This window comes from Colias croceus, chromosome 2 (assembly GCF_905220415.1).
Source record: "Colias croceus chromosome 2, ilColCroc2.1".
NCBI lineage: Eukaryota > Metazoa > Arthropoda > Insecta > Lepidoptera > Pieridae > Colias > Colias croceus.
In genome coordinates this window covers 8,465,135-8,481,426 of record NC_059538.1, presented here as the reverse complement: position 1 = coordinate 8,481,426, position 16,292 = coordinate 8,465,135, and the positions used below count along the sequence as shown (strand labels likewise).

At 31.8% G+C, this 16,292-nt stretch overlaps 1 protein-coding gene across 1 annotated transcript; it reads left to right on the top strand.

The window, feature by feature from the left end:
• The first annotated feature begins 5,898 nt into the window (after window positions 1-5,898).
• On the top strand, window positions 5,899-14,544 carry LOC123704099 (serine protease inhibitor 88Ea-like). Its single transcript, XM_045652370.1, has 8 exons — window positions 5,899-6,083; window positions 9,891-10,188; window positions 10,505-10,672; window positions 11,266-11,527; window positions 11,867-11,965; window positions 12,098-12,228; window positions 13,425-13,551; window positions 14,091-14,544. Exons 1-8 carry the CDS (start codon window positions 6,079-6,081, stop codon window positions 14,249-14,251), a joined length of 1,251 nt encoding a protein of 416 aa, XP_045508326.1. The 5' UTR covers window positions 5,899-6,078; the 3' UTR covers window positions 14,252-14,544.
• The last annotated feature ends 1,748 nt before the right edge of the window (window positions 14,545-16,292 follow it).

Here is a 16,292-nt window from a genome sequence, read left to right as displayed (position 1 = left end):
AGAATTCTAGTTAACTAGTTCACAGCTTTTGTTAACATTCATAATATAATCAATGTAAATAGAAAAAATTGTAGTTTTAATATTGTATATAATATACATATAAAAAAATGTTTAGCCAAATATTGGTAAAACTTTCTAAAATATAACACGTAGGTACTTGTACTTTGTTTTACTGCTACAACGTTTTAATCACAATAAAATTATCTTACAAATAAGTATAAATTGAGCAATCACAGTTTATAATCACGTTTTTTTTATTAATATTAAATACCCTATATATTAATAATATTGCGATTCTAAAGTAAATACTCCCTTACATAGACAATTAATAATTTACACAAGACAAAAATTGTTAGAAAGAAAGTTAATAATATTGTATTCGACTGTACTCAATGTAATGTATGTAGAAGTTTACAATCAAATTTAATGGTTTTCTAGGTCAAAAGTCAAGCAAAAATTGGACTGATATTGGGCACTATTTCAAGCACAATTTTTTGAGACGTAAATTGTACCTATAGCTCGTTCGATATTCGCGCACTGAGGTGAGTATGCTGGGCGTAGAACCTACGCCCAGCATACTCACTGAACGAAGCCTGTAACTCCGAAGTTATTCGAGCACTGTTTTTTCTTTTTGGGCACCGTTTGGCACTATTTGGGAACTATTTTTTGAAGTATGAATTATGTTTGAAGCGTATACAGATTCTCCGGACGGAGGTGAGTATGCTGGGCGAAACCTTCGTCCAGCATACTCATCGAACTATGGCTATAACTTCGCAAGTACAAGAGCACTATTTTTTTCCTTTGGGCACTATTTAGCACTATTTCAGAACAGTTTTTTGACATTCATGAAATATCAGGATTCCAGGGTGAGTATGCTGGACGAAGGGACACAAAAAATAGGGTAGGTGTTCAAGCATTTGGAATGCCGATTTTTGAATAGCAGCCATCGCAACTGACGCTTTGTGATCTGAACGCTGTTACACCAAGACAACGCACCAGCGCAATCTTTTAATTTGGTCTGTTTAGTAAGAGCCCAATAAAGTGGCTACCTTTTTAAAATATTCCACCATAATTATTCCTTCAGCGTCCCAAAAAACTACCGCTTTAATCTAACCTACTGATTTTCACTTTGAATTTCTTCACTTTGGAAGCTCGCATCCAGGACATTGATTGTTTTTTTGGTTTCAGCATAAACATGGTGAACTCGGGTAACGTACATGATCACAAAACGTGACAAAAAATTATCCTGATATCATTAAAAATTTAGAAATTTACCCTCTACATGGCGAATTGTTGTTTCTTCTTTTCGTCGGGAAACATTCTGGCACACACGGTTCACATTCAAATTAATGTAAATAATTGGAAACGTGGCCTGTTGATATGATTTTTTTGTGATTACTTAGTGAATACATGAGCAAGTAAAAAACATTTATTTTATCTTTTTATGTGCACAGGAAATACCCAATTATCATTACTTTTGGATCAACCTAGTACATTTAATATGAAAGATTTTAGCTTTTTCTTTCTTTTTTTGGTTTTCTGCTTTAATTACTTCGCTGAAGGGAAGTTAATTTAGAAACTGTAAATAGAGCTCCTCATTGTATTGCACAATGAGGACATCACTTCGAAAATCTGCTATGAATACAAAATGTATGGGAAATAAAATGTATGGGAGCGTTTAGTGTAACATTTTTGGATATTTCTCGTTTTATTTTTAAAAATTTATTATGGCCATTTTACTCATTAGGTTAAGTACTTTCGATATCAGTTTAAAGTTTTTTTGGTATCTGCAATAGTTACGGAATAATCGCTTGTGCACACTTAACGATTACACCCTGTATAATTTATTAGGTTTATGTCAAAGCGGGCGAAGCCAAGGGCGGTAAGCTAGTAGTTAATAAATTCAAGTTATATATGACTGAGACTGAGTATATAGGTGTGTATCTAGTATGTCTAGTTTTATATAACAAAAAACAATTACATACACAATACTATACAAAGACGAAGTTAAAACTCTTCAAATGTGTTTATCAAAATTCTGGTTGAAAGAAGCAAACGTTAAAGCACAATCAACCTTAATAGTTTTACTTTAAGGTGTATTAAGAAAGGTACCTAAAGTTATAAATCTGCCTAAGACTGGTCCATAAATAGGTACCAATAATTAATCTTCAATCTTTTAGGATGAATTTGATCCGCATTTACAAAGTCAGACATTTGTATGTTGGAACCATCAATGAATTCTTTTCATGTTAAGTGTAATAAATGATTGTTTACATCAAGCCCGAACATAATCTTGGGATTGAAATTTTCATGAGAATTTTTGAAAGTATTCTTGTTTCTTTTTTTTTAATAAGAGGGACAAAAGCGATTACCTTATAAAAGCCTCAAAAGGCGTTGCCAGTTTGTACGATACAAATTACTAACTTATCATCTTAGTATTTTAAAACGAAGTTATTCAAAAGTTTACTCATAAAGCCATCATAAAACACATGAGACTCGTAGACCGTAGCGACTTGTAGACCACACTAGGGTGCTGAAAATATGGAAGAATTAATACATGCAATACCTACTTGGTTAAGGAGAATCTGTCAATAGAAAATATCCCTTAAAACTAAGCGATAAATAATAGCTAGAACGGCTATAGTTAAGTACCTAGATAATACTAAGATAATAATAGAAAATGCCAATCAGTAGAAAATAATTGCTGTAACAGAACCCAGATAAGAAATTGTAAACACCGGAAAATTGACTACTAATATAAGAATAATATGAGAAAATCGTTCTCTTATCCGACTATGTGTGACGATTCTTTAACATGTGTAAAATCTTTGAGGCGATGATTCTAAGTATAACAATATATTTTCCTTGTTATTGTTCGTTTCCGATAAATACAAATCTATTATTTAAAGACATGATGTTATAGAATTTAATTATATTATTTGTGGTTAAATAACAATATTGATAAATGATGTTATTTTTCTCCGTATCTAAAAATATACTTAGGTACCCATCTGGTTAGTACCTAGGTACCTAAAATAATAATGTTTAGCCTAAATATTAGAATTTAGATAGGTACTATTTATATCGCTAGTAGCTTACTCAACCAGTATAGCTATTAATTTAAAAAAATAAACCTGTATTTTTTAAACTTTCAAAGAAGCCATTTTGAGCTATAATCAAAGGCTAATCGCCATAATATAATTTTGTATTTAAACGGCCCTTTCACAGATGAGGTTATTCACTGTATATTGGCGGTAGGTACATACAATTACCAACCTTATTTTTACTTATGTGTTTATCGTAATGTCAATAAAAGCATATAGGTACATAACCTTGATTTTCAATCAAATTACCTAAAAAAGAAAGGCTAACTAAATAAGAGTATTGTTTTTATTATATCAAATGTATCACAAGTGTTTCTAACCTGGATATACTAACCAGTAACCTGTATCTAGAACATTTACGTTCACTTACCTATAGAAAGTTCATTATTCTCACTATTATAGTTGCATTTATCTGAACAATCAGTGAAAACGCTACAGGCGAAGTATCAACGAATTGAATTTCTTTTAAGAGGACAAGTAGACGCCTAATTAAGATCAACCTCGTAAATGATAAGCATATCGAATTCACTGTCTGGTGATTAGAATTAGGTTCATATTGTTATATTCGTAGAATTATTTATAATTGATATGAAGTGTTAAGTCCTCGGAGATAGGCATACGAAAACGAGTTCCACTTCTCATAACTTACCAAAAAATTTATTCTTGTGTGTAACAGACTGGTGAAAATCTGTTGTGATCTACGAATATCATCGATTGAACAAGATGTGCGATTATACAATTTTGCAGAATAACTATATCAGTCTAGGGGTCCAAGTTTTCCCAGTCACATTATTCTGAAAATTTAAATATTAATACATATATAGGTTTTTTCGATACAAAATTTAAAGATACATTCATACATAACTAAACCTTGGTGAGAATTATATTTTTTGTTTTTATTCCGGGTGAACCGAGTACGAGAGCTAAGTTGCAAGATTTTACATATTAGGCCTTCTATACTTTTATGCTCTATGCATCTATCTGGATTTATTTTGTATTTTTTAATTATTTTTAATTTAAAATAACGAACGGATTTATCTACGCCACGATTATCTGTAAAATGGCGTTACATTTATGGCAATGAACACGTAAGGGATTTTCCTGCCTATGCATATTGAATTGGGTATTCCCTATAAGTGACAAGGCTGTTTGAAATTTCACCATAACGAGCATGCAAAACAGCGATTTCTGTTATATTTTTTGCTAATAATGTATTCATCTTGTCCATTAAATAAAAATTGGTAAAATTCGTTCAACAATTTATCGTGAAAACGATCGAATAATATCATCAGAAAGATTAAGATTAATAACATTAGTAGGTACAGTTATTCTAAGTTTACGCAATTACCTAACTATAATTTAATTGGTACAGAAAAGACCTATCTAATAATTTTGATGAATGATGCGATATGAATTTTAAGAGACAGAAGGGAAAACGGAAGATAATGCACTTACAATAAATGCAAGAGGGAATGAATGAACTCATTGTTTCATGGAATTAATAATTATTATAGTTACCTAATTGCGTAATTTGTGCAAAATAAATTATGCACGTACGGACGTACCTACGTTTAATCTTATTAATTGTGATATTTCATTCGATAATAGTGTAGATTTTACGCCAATAATTTTTAAGTTTTTTTACGTTATTCTTGATAAAAATATGTTTAATTAATGTTAGATAAAAAAATTAGTACCGTATTATTAAATAACGCCATTCCTGTGGAATAAGTAAATTTGAATGAACTTTTATCGTAACCGTTTTTCTTTTTCAAATATAACGTCGCTTTGATTTCTCTATCTATGCAAACATTATAAATTGCTAGTGGTGCACTCCGGCTTCGCTTGTGGTAGTCTATCGATATATGGCTTACCAAGTAATAGAAACTTTCGTGGGCTCACGCACTCTATAAATAACATACGTATACATTTTATTCATTCATTTTTATATAATACTAGCGGTCCACGGCCACTCCGGCTTCGCCCGTGGTACATATTTACGTTTTCTCTACATAAGAACCATCCTCGTACTTACTTCAAGGAATATAATAAAAAAAGAATTATCCAAATCGGTCTATTTAATTGAATTATCATTAAGCACTAATCCTTACTCCATATTGTACCTATTACGATTAAAAATAATAATTTGCCGTACCTACTATTTTATGATATTTTCTGTAACATTAAGTTGTCCAACTCGATCTTTTTTTACTACGAAAATTGATATGCGATATTTAGTTAAATCTAGGTAAGTTTTCCAAACAAGTTAATATAAATTAAATCAAAATAAGTTACGAAAATGTAGGAATGCGGGCATTTTACGAAGTGTCTCGTCTGGGAATTACTGTAGGCTACATATTTTTATAGGTCAAGAGGAGCAGTGTTTCACAAAAGTGAACCCTTTCACAAAATGTTTGCAATTAAATGCTTTAAAAAAATATGTTTTTAAATAGGTATGTGCCTATAGAGCAGAATTCTCTATGTACGATTAGAATAATTTGAATGAATTCATATTACTATAGGCAAATGTTATAAACATTATTTACGTATTTTTATAACTACGCATTGTAGTTATTTGTAACGAGGAAGTTTATTTCACGTTTTCTTAAATTCCAGTGAATTTGAACAATTCGTGGGATTCTTGTCAGATATTTTAAATGTTTTTGTGTTTTCGAGAAGGTGGTTCATCCTACAATAATTAGTATGACCATATACTTATGAATAATATAAAAGTATACAACTCGTGTCACCGCCTGGTTTCAAACGTATACCAGTCACAAACATAAAAGAGGATAGCGGCCGGTTCTCAATCAGTTAGCCTCAGAGCTCCGCTTCAGAATAACGTTACGTTACTTTCACATAAACAAAAACATTAAAACAAGTTTAAAAATAACAGTGATTTTACGTGACTTTTACATTTTTACTCTCCAAATATATTTGACGGACGAAAACAATAGGATTTTTCAGACAAAGGATGAGGTGAGCGTTGTTTTCCTTCATGGATGATATTGTTTATCCTGTTTGCTAAGGTTACATATATATGTATATTAATGCATATAGGTATTTTTAAATCATGTTTTAGGTTAAGCATTTAATTATTTAAAATTAGGTATTTAAAAACTGTTCCTACCGCTATTTAATACTGCATTTTGTCCATTACATAAGCAAGCAAGAGATCAAAATATATTTTGTTAAATTTATAATACCTACTCCTAATATTATCTTATTAATAGAAAGCTCAGATTATACACAGCTTTAACGTCAGAATTAAGTAATATTTACAGATTGTTTTGGACTAATCAGTGTTTATATTAAACTGTAAATACAAATAACAATACCACTCATGCTGATTTTCATGCACGCTTTCTAATGCCTATGACGAATTTGCGTTGAAATTACAACATATGTATAAGTCGTAGTCTATTCATAGAATCAGTCATTTTATATAATGCCATATATTTTGGTATAATATTACTTTGGATATTATGACTACAATGCTTACTCTTGTTTGTACACAAATATTATTTTACTCGTTATGTGCTCTCGTAGAGCATTGTTGATCATGATCAATTATTATAATTATTATTGTATGAAAATACGTTAAGGTACATACATAAGCCAATGTAAAACATCCCTATAAAAAATTATGCTTTATAAATTTATATTTATACATACTATACACACAGTATAAAAAATTGTATAAAATATAAGGTCAGTCAGAACAATGACAAGCAATTAGGTGTCATTTCTGTGGTGTTATTAGACAACTAATCTGTACATTTTCAAGACGCACATGCACATCGTTAGTAAAATATTGTTGATACTTGATATGTACTTACAATAAATGAATGTTAAGAATGTGGAATGCAGAGGAAACGCATTTAAGAATAAACATACATAATAATATGTCCCCAACACGTCTAGACGACTTTAAGTTGCCAAGGCCTAAAATCGTCTATTGACCCCGGTGGAACATAATATATTATTCAGAACACATTTTAAGGTAGAATACATGAATATAATATACCTGCATCATGCAAACTAGTTTTTGTGTTTAAATATATAAAGCGTCTCATTTAACCTAGGTGTATTATATTTTAAAATATAAGACAAAGTATGAGTAGGTTTGGGTGGGTGTACCTATATCTTTCCTCTTTTAAGCAAAACGGTCAATCGATATCACCGTGAGCTGAAATTAGTTTTTCGTATTGAATCTCAACTTGATATTGTTGTCTCTTACATTTTTAAGTAGGTTTAGAATTCTTTATATAACCATTAAAACATAAGAAATATTTTTCATGCAAGTTAAAATTTGGGGAAGAAAACATACAACTTTGAGAAACAAATATGTTTATAGGTCATGTTTTGACAATAGTTACCTCCGAATTATAAAAAATATGTTACATCAATTGTATGCAGTGAATTAATATTTTTTTTTTTTACTAATATGCCGTCAATAATTGGAAAACAATAGAAGCAATTATATTTGTAAGTTCTTAACTATACTGCTGTATAGTTTATCCTTGTGTTAATTATATTGTTAAATTTGTATTCTATTTGTTTATGTTTTATGTAACACCAAGTATATTCAAACACGTGTTTTTCATAATATAGGTCACTAATATCAGATCATTTTTATCAAAGTATGTACGGGTACCTAATGGAAATCCGTATGCTATGCTGTCTGAAAATAACAACAGAATCAAAATCGGCTGAGATTATTTATAATTTAGCTGATATTGAATAATCAATTAATTTTCACTTCGAACGTTAGTTGATTCTTCAATATATAGCAGCCCCTAAAATAGTCATGAATCAATAGATATAGATACTATAATATTACGTTCCCCAAGAATATTTGTATAATTTAATGTTCAGAATGTCTCCCATTGCATTTTAATTGTTTATATAGACCGCAGCTTACACGTAGAAAAATATAAACCCAATAAGCAGTACAAGTGTCATAATAATGACGTTGTGTTTCATCGATCAATATGTCCACATGTGTCCACAGCTGATAACACCAGTCTTTGTTTGTTGTTTCATATTCCAGTAGCGTACATTACCAATAACGTAGTAAGTACATACAATTGAATCTTATGCAAACGTTACGTTACTTTAGGCGTGACTGGTTTAAAAAACGCGAAGGTTTTTAAAGGAATTACAAAATTTTAGGTAGCCCTTTGAAAAGAAGACGTACAAGATTAAATTTATATGAAGGTATATTAATGTCTAAAACCGTTAAAATATGCATTTACACTTCCAACTGATTCATTTTTAAAGCATAACATCTAATAAAACATTAATGAAATTTGCAATCCACTTTTTAAATTGCAACGGTTAATTCTTAACGGTGCTGTCATAAAACATTTTTACGTTTTCTGAAATCATTACCGTAATCAATGATTCGCAATGCACCGTTATACGTATGGGAATATGTAGGTAACGTATTTTCCCAGCTGGGCTTACTTTTACGATGTATCGATTACCTTACATGCGAAACGTAAACATGAATTGCAATTTAATTCTTTTTAATAAGACACAGGGTTTTTACATTCACATAATACTCTAATTACCTACATACTGACCATCATCTGATATTATGATTATATTAAATGGAAATGTATATGTACATCCAATAGAATGCATAAATTTTCAATTTTCTGACTGAAATAGGTCATCGCCGTAAGTTTCTCACATATTAGTGATCTAACGACTTCACTGCGGTCTGGACAATGAAACCTCAATTTCTCTCAACTAAACGTTTAACGCAGGTAATTATGTGCTTTTAGAGTATTAATGGTATATTTTGTCCTCATTCAAGTATAAACCGTTCGCGGGTACGAATGACACGCTTTAGTGGTCCGGTTGTTGTGTAACAAATGCGCTGACGTGTCTGACTTTCTCTGCGCTGATGATCTCCAAAGGGAAATCCGTGCATTATGCTCGAATTCTATTGTTCACATCGGAATTCCCTCTAACAAATTAGAATAGAATGAAGGTTGCGAAAATCCAGCATTTTATTTTATCTATTTCTCTAGTATATAATTATGTAAATGTTACTAATACTTGGAATAAACAAATACTTACACTGCATTAATAGCATTGGTGATAAAAGTTATTTGTTTAGATAATATTTGAAAAAGGTCATGATAAATAATTGTAATAGTGTGTCATAAATAACAAAAGCATTAATGGATAAGGTATTGGAATTCGTCGAATAATAAAGCTGGTATTACGATTTATGTAAAATAAATATTGCCTTGACATACAAATAATATAATTCTGCGTATTCATATCATGGATAATATGCAATCAGCAATGTACAAGAATTCGTCTTGAAATGCATATGTTATGAATAAAACACGAGTCGCTGGGTTTTCCCAGTTTCGCGCGGGGACAACCGCGCGATTCCGTTCGTGACCAATCCTTTGCTTGATTTAATATAGCGTTAAGGTTAAACGTTGACGCATATTTTACAACGGTAATTATTATTTTTACAATAACTATTATATTTACATGCCATTATTGGATGACTATACACAATTAAGGCATTCACTCAACTCAACAAAACGAGTTTCCACTTAAACAATTTGACTCTACATGGAATTGTAACTACCGAAATATCGGATTATGCATTTAGTTTTATTTTATTAATTAATATCTACTCAATACTGTTGCACCAAAGCCTTTTGATTGCCAAAAAGACATCTTCATGTGTAACAAGGCCTTCAAGATAAACCATGAACTTCCTACCTATTTATACTTAAAAATTGTTTGTTTCAGATTTAAGATGATAAAATTAGCACTTTTGATCATCGCATCGGCTGCGGCGGTGAACAGCCAATGTTTTTACAAAGACGATACATCCAAAAAACTTAACCCCGACGATCGAATAAATATGTACAAGGGTCAACTACATTTTACTTTAGACCTGTTTAATGCAATCAACAAATATGTACCGGATGACAACATCTTCTTCTCACCATTTTCGGTGTACCATGCCCTGCTCCTTGGGTATTTTGCAGCGGGCCACCAAACAGAACAAGGGCTGAAACAAGCCTTGAAAATTGCAGATTCTTTGGTAAGGCTTATTTTTACAGGGCGTTTTATTATTCAAAATAAAATTGCATAGAGCAATCATCATTAGGATGTAACTATGTAGAAGCGTTGTTGATGTAAATCTTAATTACTTCATATTTAATAATATTAATAATCTTAAAATAAAAAATGAACAACATAACAATACCTCGACCATATATATCTGAAATATCTTTCTTAGACAAATGTATTCACTATTGTAATATGTAGACGTTTAATTCTCAGAACAATCGTTTCAAGAGCGCAGCTAACACAACATGACCAAGATATTGTATCCTAAATTTACGTTTCGTTTTCAGGACAAGGTGAACCTGCTGACGGCTTACAAAGTGGACAAGAGGTCGCGGGCTATGAACAACAACAGTGACAGCTATGAGTTCACAAACGCCAACAGGATGTTCGTCGACAACGGGCTGCACGTCAGACAATGTTTGCTCGACCTCCTTTCTGGGGAACTTGAAGCATTGGTAATGTTGTTACAAATGTAATTGATGTTATGCTTATAAGTTGGGTGGCTTTTGATCGTGCTAATAGAGAGAAAATAGTTAAAAATAACTAATATTCTTTTCTTTCTTTCAAAAATTCAAAATATCTTTTCACTCTGTTTGGGAAAAGGCTGTATGCTATATCGTACCACGGGCGAAGCCGGGGTGGAATACTAGTAAATTATAAAATAATGAATTGTCCATTGAGATGGATGCCAGGACAGATGAGGGGAATAGTAATCAGATTTCGCTTAAAAGATCGTCGATACGCCATTGAAACTTTCTCTTTCATTGCACTCTCTCAATTTGTGACCAAGCAAAATACTTTTATGGAAAAGTTAAACGCTGTTGCTATGTAACGCATATACGTCTACAGGCGTGACTGATGATTGCATAGCCTAATAATTATTCAATAACATTGATATAAATAAATAGTAAATTAAGTAAATTACTAAGTATACGAAAATATTTTTATTTACTTATTCTAACGTCACCGGTCATTGATTAGGTTACTCATAAAATTTATTAGATCGTTCTTTTTAGATACGGTAATAACTTTTGTTCTCTTCTTTCAGAACTTCCAAGACCAACCAGATCAATCAAGAGATCACATCAACAGTTGGGTCGAACGCGTTACAAAGAACAACATCAAGGATCTTATTCCCGCAGACGGCATCTCACATTCCACGAAGCTGGTTCTAGCAAATGCTGCGTACTTCAAAGGCGTGTGGGCCTCAAAATTCCCCGCTGAAAGAACAAAGAAGCAAGTTTTCTACGTCTCTGAAACTCGCCAAACCTTAGTGCCGTTCATGAGGCAAAAGGGAATATTCCATTATAGTATGTTTTTTCCTGTATAATATAGAATAATAATTTAATTATAATGCACTAGGTTTCCGCCCGCGGCTTCGCCTGCGCAGTCAAAGAAAAACCCCCCATAGTTCCCGTTCCCGTAGGATTTCCGGGATTGCGTCATTTTCCCGGGATGAAAAGTAGCCTATGTCCTTTCTCGGGTATCAAAATATCTCCATACCAAATTTCATGAAAATTGGTTCAGTAGTTTAGGCGTGATTGAGTAACAGACAGACAGACAGAGTTACTTTCGCATTTATAATATTAAGTATGGATTATAATTACACTGTAACTGCATTGTATTAATTATTTTTATCAACTTTTCAGTGGTAAATGAGGACCTTGGAGCTCAAATTCTAGAACTTCCATACAAAGGCAATGACATCAGCATGTACATTCTTCTTCCACCTTACTCCATGAAGGAAGGTACGCAACTTATATTACATTTGCTTATTATACCTCTGCAAGCAGATTTTAGCATAGCGCTATAGCGCTAGCGTTAACAGCATATGTATTAAAAATTTCAAGCATTTCTCATTTATCTGTTCTATTTTTCAGGTGTATCAAACATAATCAACAATTTAACTCCGGAGCGTCTTGCCGCTGTAGTTGAAGAAGGTTATATGGGTCGCGAGGTTGTCGTTGAAATACCCAAGTTTACCATTGAAAGATCTCTAGAACTTAAACCCGTAAGTAATCAAAGCATTGTATTATATTATGTACTACCTATATACATTTTACTGTCATTTACAACGTACTCTAAGAAATTGTTACCTACTCGCTGCAAGGGTACTGAAGGAACATCTCAGAGGAACATTATTTAAAAATATTTTTTCCTCACATTTTATGATGTGGTTGACGAAGTTAGCCTGACGAGGTTGTGGACATAGGTATTTTCTGATTCATGTATTTTTACGTCACTCGCAGTACGATAAAATAGATGACTTGGTTAAAAGTAAATTAGAATGAGAACGTGGGTATCATATTATGTAACATAAGAAATTAAATTATAAAACACATATAAGCAGAAGAGCCCAATTTACGCAGTTTGTTGATCAATAGATATCCTCACTCAAATATAAATAAAGATAACCCTGAAGAGAAGCAATTTTGGTTGATCGATCAACACTTGAATTTTAGTTGTAGTTTTAAATTGCAGAGAATCAATAAAAGATTAAGCGACCTAAAAAGAATCACGTTATAAGCATACGTAGGGGAGCCCAGGATGCTAAATGTGGATTTACTCGAGCGTCACGGGAACCTATTAGAATTGGTAGATTAGACCATAGCGAGAAAAAAAGGTCCTATAATGTTTTCACTTTTAGCGGTGGGGAAGGGTTTTTTGATTTTTTTTAATTTAAAAAAGAAAAAAAATGGCTTGGAAATACTCAAGCGCGTTAGATATTGATATTTTGCATGCTCCAGGACGTCACTGAAAAAAAGTATAGGTACGTTAATCTGACGATTAAAGTGGCGATTTAATCGCTATGAAGAAAGGGTAAAAAATTAAAGTAATATTATTCGAGCGCGTCAGATTAATATCTGGGGGGGTTAATTACAATATAAGAAGTCCCCATTTCGCTAATCTGACGATTCGAGCTCAACCTTAGGGAATTATGGATTATTCAAATTTTCCAGCGGGGCCCCTGAGCGCACCCACCAACCATAACTGCTCATATTGACTAGAGGTACTAATGAATAGCTAAGGTACCGTCCCTAATAGTAATCTGACGCGCTCGAGTAAATCCCAAAATCCCCTCTTGGGCTCCCCTACTACTATAATTATAACTGTTTAATTAAAAGTAGGTACTTGTGTCTGCGTAGTAAAGTAGGTATCTGTACGTATATAATGCATAATTTAAATATCTGTATGTATACATTTTAGATTCTCGAAACTCTTGGTGTTGGTGATCTTTTCAACGCGACATCAGACTTCTCCACTCTTACCGATGACCGCGGTATTGTCTTCGATGATGCAGTCCATAAAGCAAAGATACAAGTTGACGAAGAAGGTAATTATTCTTTCATACTAGCTGGCGTATATCTATTTCTGTTCAAAATTTTATACATATTTCACAAAAATTTAATATTGAAAGTGTGACAAACATCTATCCATTAAAAATTTCATGTTTATTATATTTTATCTGCCTTTGTACATGAATTTCATACATTTATATAATGAACTGTGGGAGAATTTATTTCTTCTTCATTTATGGATTCCATACTTGGTATAAATTTCGAATCAGAACCATATACCTTGTCTAATATTATTCCATGTGCCATCCATTATAACTCAGCCCCCGGAATCACAGACACAATAGAAAATCTATTGTGTCGTGGTCCGATCGGGCCGTTCGGGGCTCAATGGGTTAAAATCGATTTAGTCGTTGTTTTATTTTTAAAATCATGTTATTATGCTCGAGTTGAAAATTGTAATAACACACGTTATCGTTTACCAATAATTTATCAAAGAAGTTCTTACAACAATTTTTTAAATAATTTATCAATGTTTTTTCACAACAACGTTGTAATTGTAAATTCTATTTTCCAGGCACGGTAGCAGCAGCGGCAACAGCAATATTCGGCTTCCGATCATCTCGTCCAGCAGAACCAAGTGTCTTCATCGCTAACTTCCCATTCGTTTATGTCATTTACGAGAGACCCACCAACTCTATACTCTTTATGGGTGTTTACAGAGATCCTAAGAAGTAAAAAGCGTAGATACTTATTATTTAAAACATGTTATTTTCTCTTTATTGTACGTATACGTACCTCGTGTGAGTGAGAACGCTGAGAGGAATATGGAATGTATGGAAATGGGACTACTAAATACAATGTATTTATTCAAATAAATCTCTCGATTCAATGTTTATTTTACGGAATAGTGATATGTTGATCTTCAAGTATTATAAAAACTTATTGATGAAGATGGGAAAGACGTTCTTTTATACATAATATTTTATATTAATTTATTATAAAAATTTTAATTAAAATATTTTGTTTTATTTCTGTCTATATCTCCATAACACAAACAGCTGATCATATTAATTAGAATATTTGAAGGTAATTCATTCAGTAGTAAGAACATGAATGACACAATAATTGGAAACACGCGTTTTGGAAAATTATATTTACTATTTGATCGAAAAAAATATCAAGCAAAAACCAGCAGGACAATTATTGTTCTTATATTCATGCAGGAAAAAAATATATTGAAGTAATATAAAATTTTAAGTAAAACAAAAGGCAACAATCTAACTTTGTATATGTACCTAGTACTTATATACCTATAAGTATTACCTATAATCCTATACTCATGATAATTTCCATCAGTAATTTGTGGTAAACATTACAAGTATAAAGTATTAACTATTTCAATAATTTGTTATTTGCTGGTTATAATAAACAATGATTGTACAGAAATAATTCTGCAGGATATATTTTAATAGAAACATACGCCCGAATTTTGGCCCTAAAATCACTGACTCATACTCATATGTATTAAACTGTTTATTAAATGATATCAGATATAATCCATATTCGCGAAATTATATTGTCGCCATTAATGTAAAAATATATATTATGAAGAAAAGTTCGAGAGTCAAATAAAAATGAAGCTTTTGAACGTTTTTTGTAGGGTAGGATTACATGTATGCAATTACAAATATGCAAGCAACTATTAAGAAAGATAAATTATTAACTAAAAATTAATAATACATCGATGATCAATGCTACTATTCAAGTCTATAAAAGGTAATGACACCTATAACTTAATAATATATTACTTCAAATTGACATTTTGTAAACAGTCGAATAGTAATATGCATGAACGTAACTTAGCCGATGCTTAGTTGTATACGTGAGGTTCGTGACCCTCCTAATAAGTGCTGATTACTTACTGGAAAATCTATGATAAAATTGACGACCCATCACATTTAGAAAGTTAGCGTGTCAAGTTATAATCACAGGCCAATGTTTACATCTCGTAATAAGCATTTGTGAGTTAAATTTCTCATAAATGCAATGTGCGTGGTTAGATTCATTTGTTCTGTTTAGTATATGGCTGCTATTTCCATTTACTGCGTTCCTACAAGGCGACAACTTAAACGTTTCCGCTGTCGCTTTTTACAATTTAATATTCATTTTGCATTCCTTATTCTAAAAGCGCTTTACCAAATATGTACGCGTTGAATATGGAATATTCAAACTAGGAATAGCTTATAAGCTATTCCTAGTTTGAATAGTATTTCATATATGAAAACAAAAAGTTGCAGCTTGATGCACCATAGATGAATTCTTGGAAGGAATGCTAAAGATGTGCTAACTTTACCTTATAAGAGCCCAGAATATGTGTGTTATAAAAGCCATTTGTAAAATTAAAGTCAAAATATATCAATTGATTTTATAAATAATTTATCTTATTCGTAACTTAACTCTAAGAATAATAATGGAAAGACCATAATATTTACACACTCACTAGTTTATGTACTTACTTATTATAAAAATGTTATTTGACCTAATTGGCCTAATGTGATTGATCGTTATTGTAAACTTGTGTAAGCTTTTATCGTTAATTCAACAAGATCGATCGTTTCAAACGTTCTACTCGTTTTATGTTTTTTATAAACTACTGCGACGACTACTGGATAAAATCTCCACATTATGACCTAAGCCTACTAGTTAATATTATTTTGTGCCTAAGCCAATTATTGCTCTACATCAACCAAGTGCACAGTAAATTCTTAATTTTTTG

Coding starts and splice junctions, on each gene's coding strand:
- LOC123704099 (XM_045652370.1), top strand. Junction 11,528..11,866: donor AAAGGGAATATTCCATTATA/GTATGTTTTTTC, acceptor TCAACTTTTCAG/TGGTAAATGAGGACCTTGGA. Junction 13,552..14,090: donor GATACAAGTTGACGAAGAAG/GTAATTATTCTT, acceptor TCTATTTTCCAG/GCACGGTAGCAGCAGCGGCA.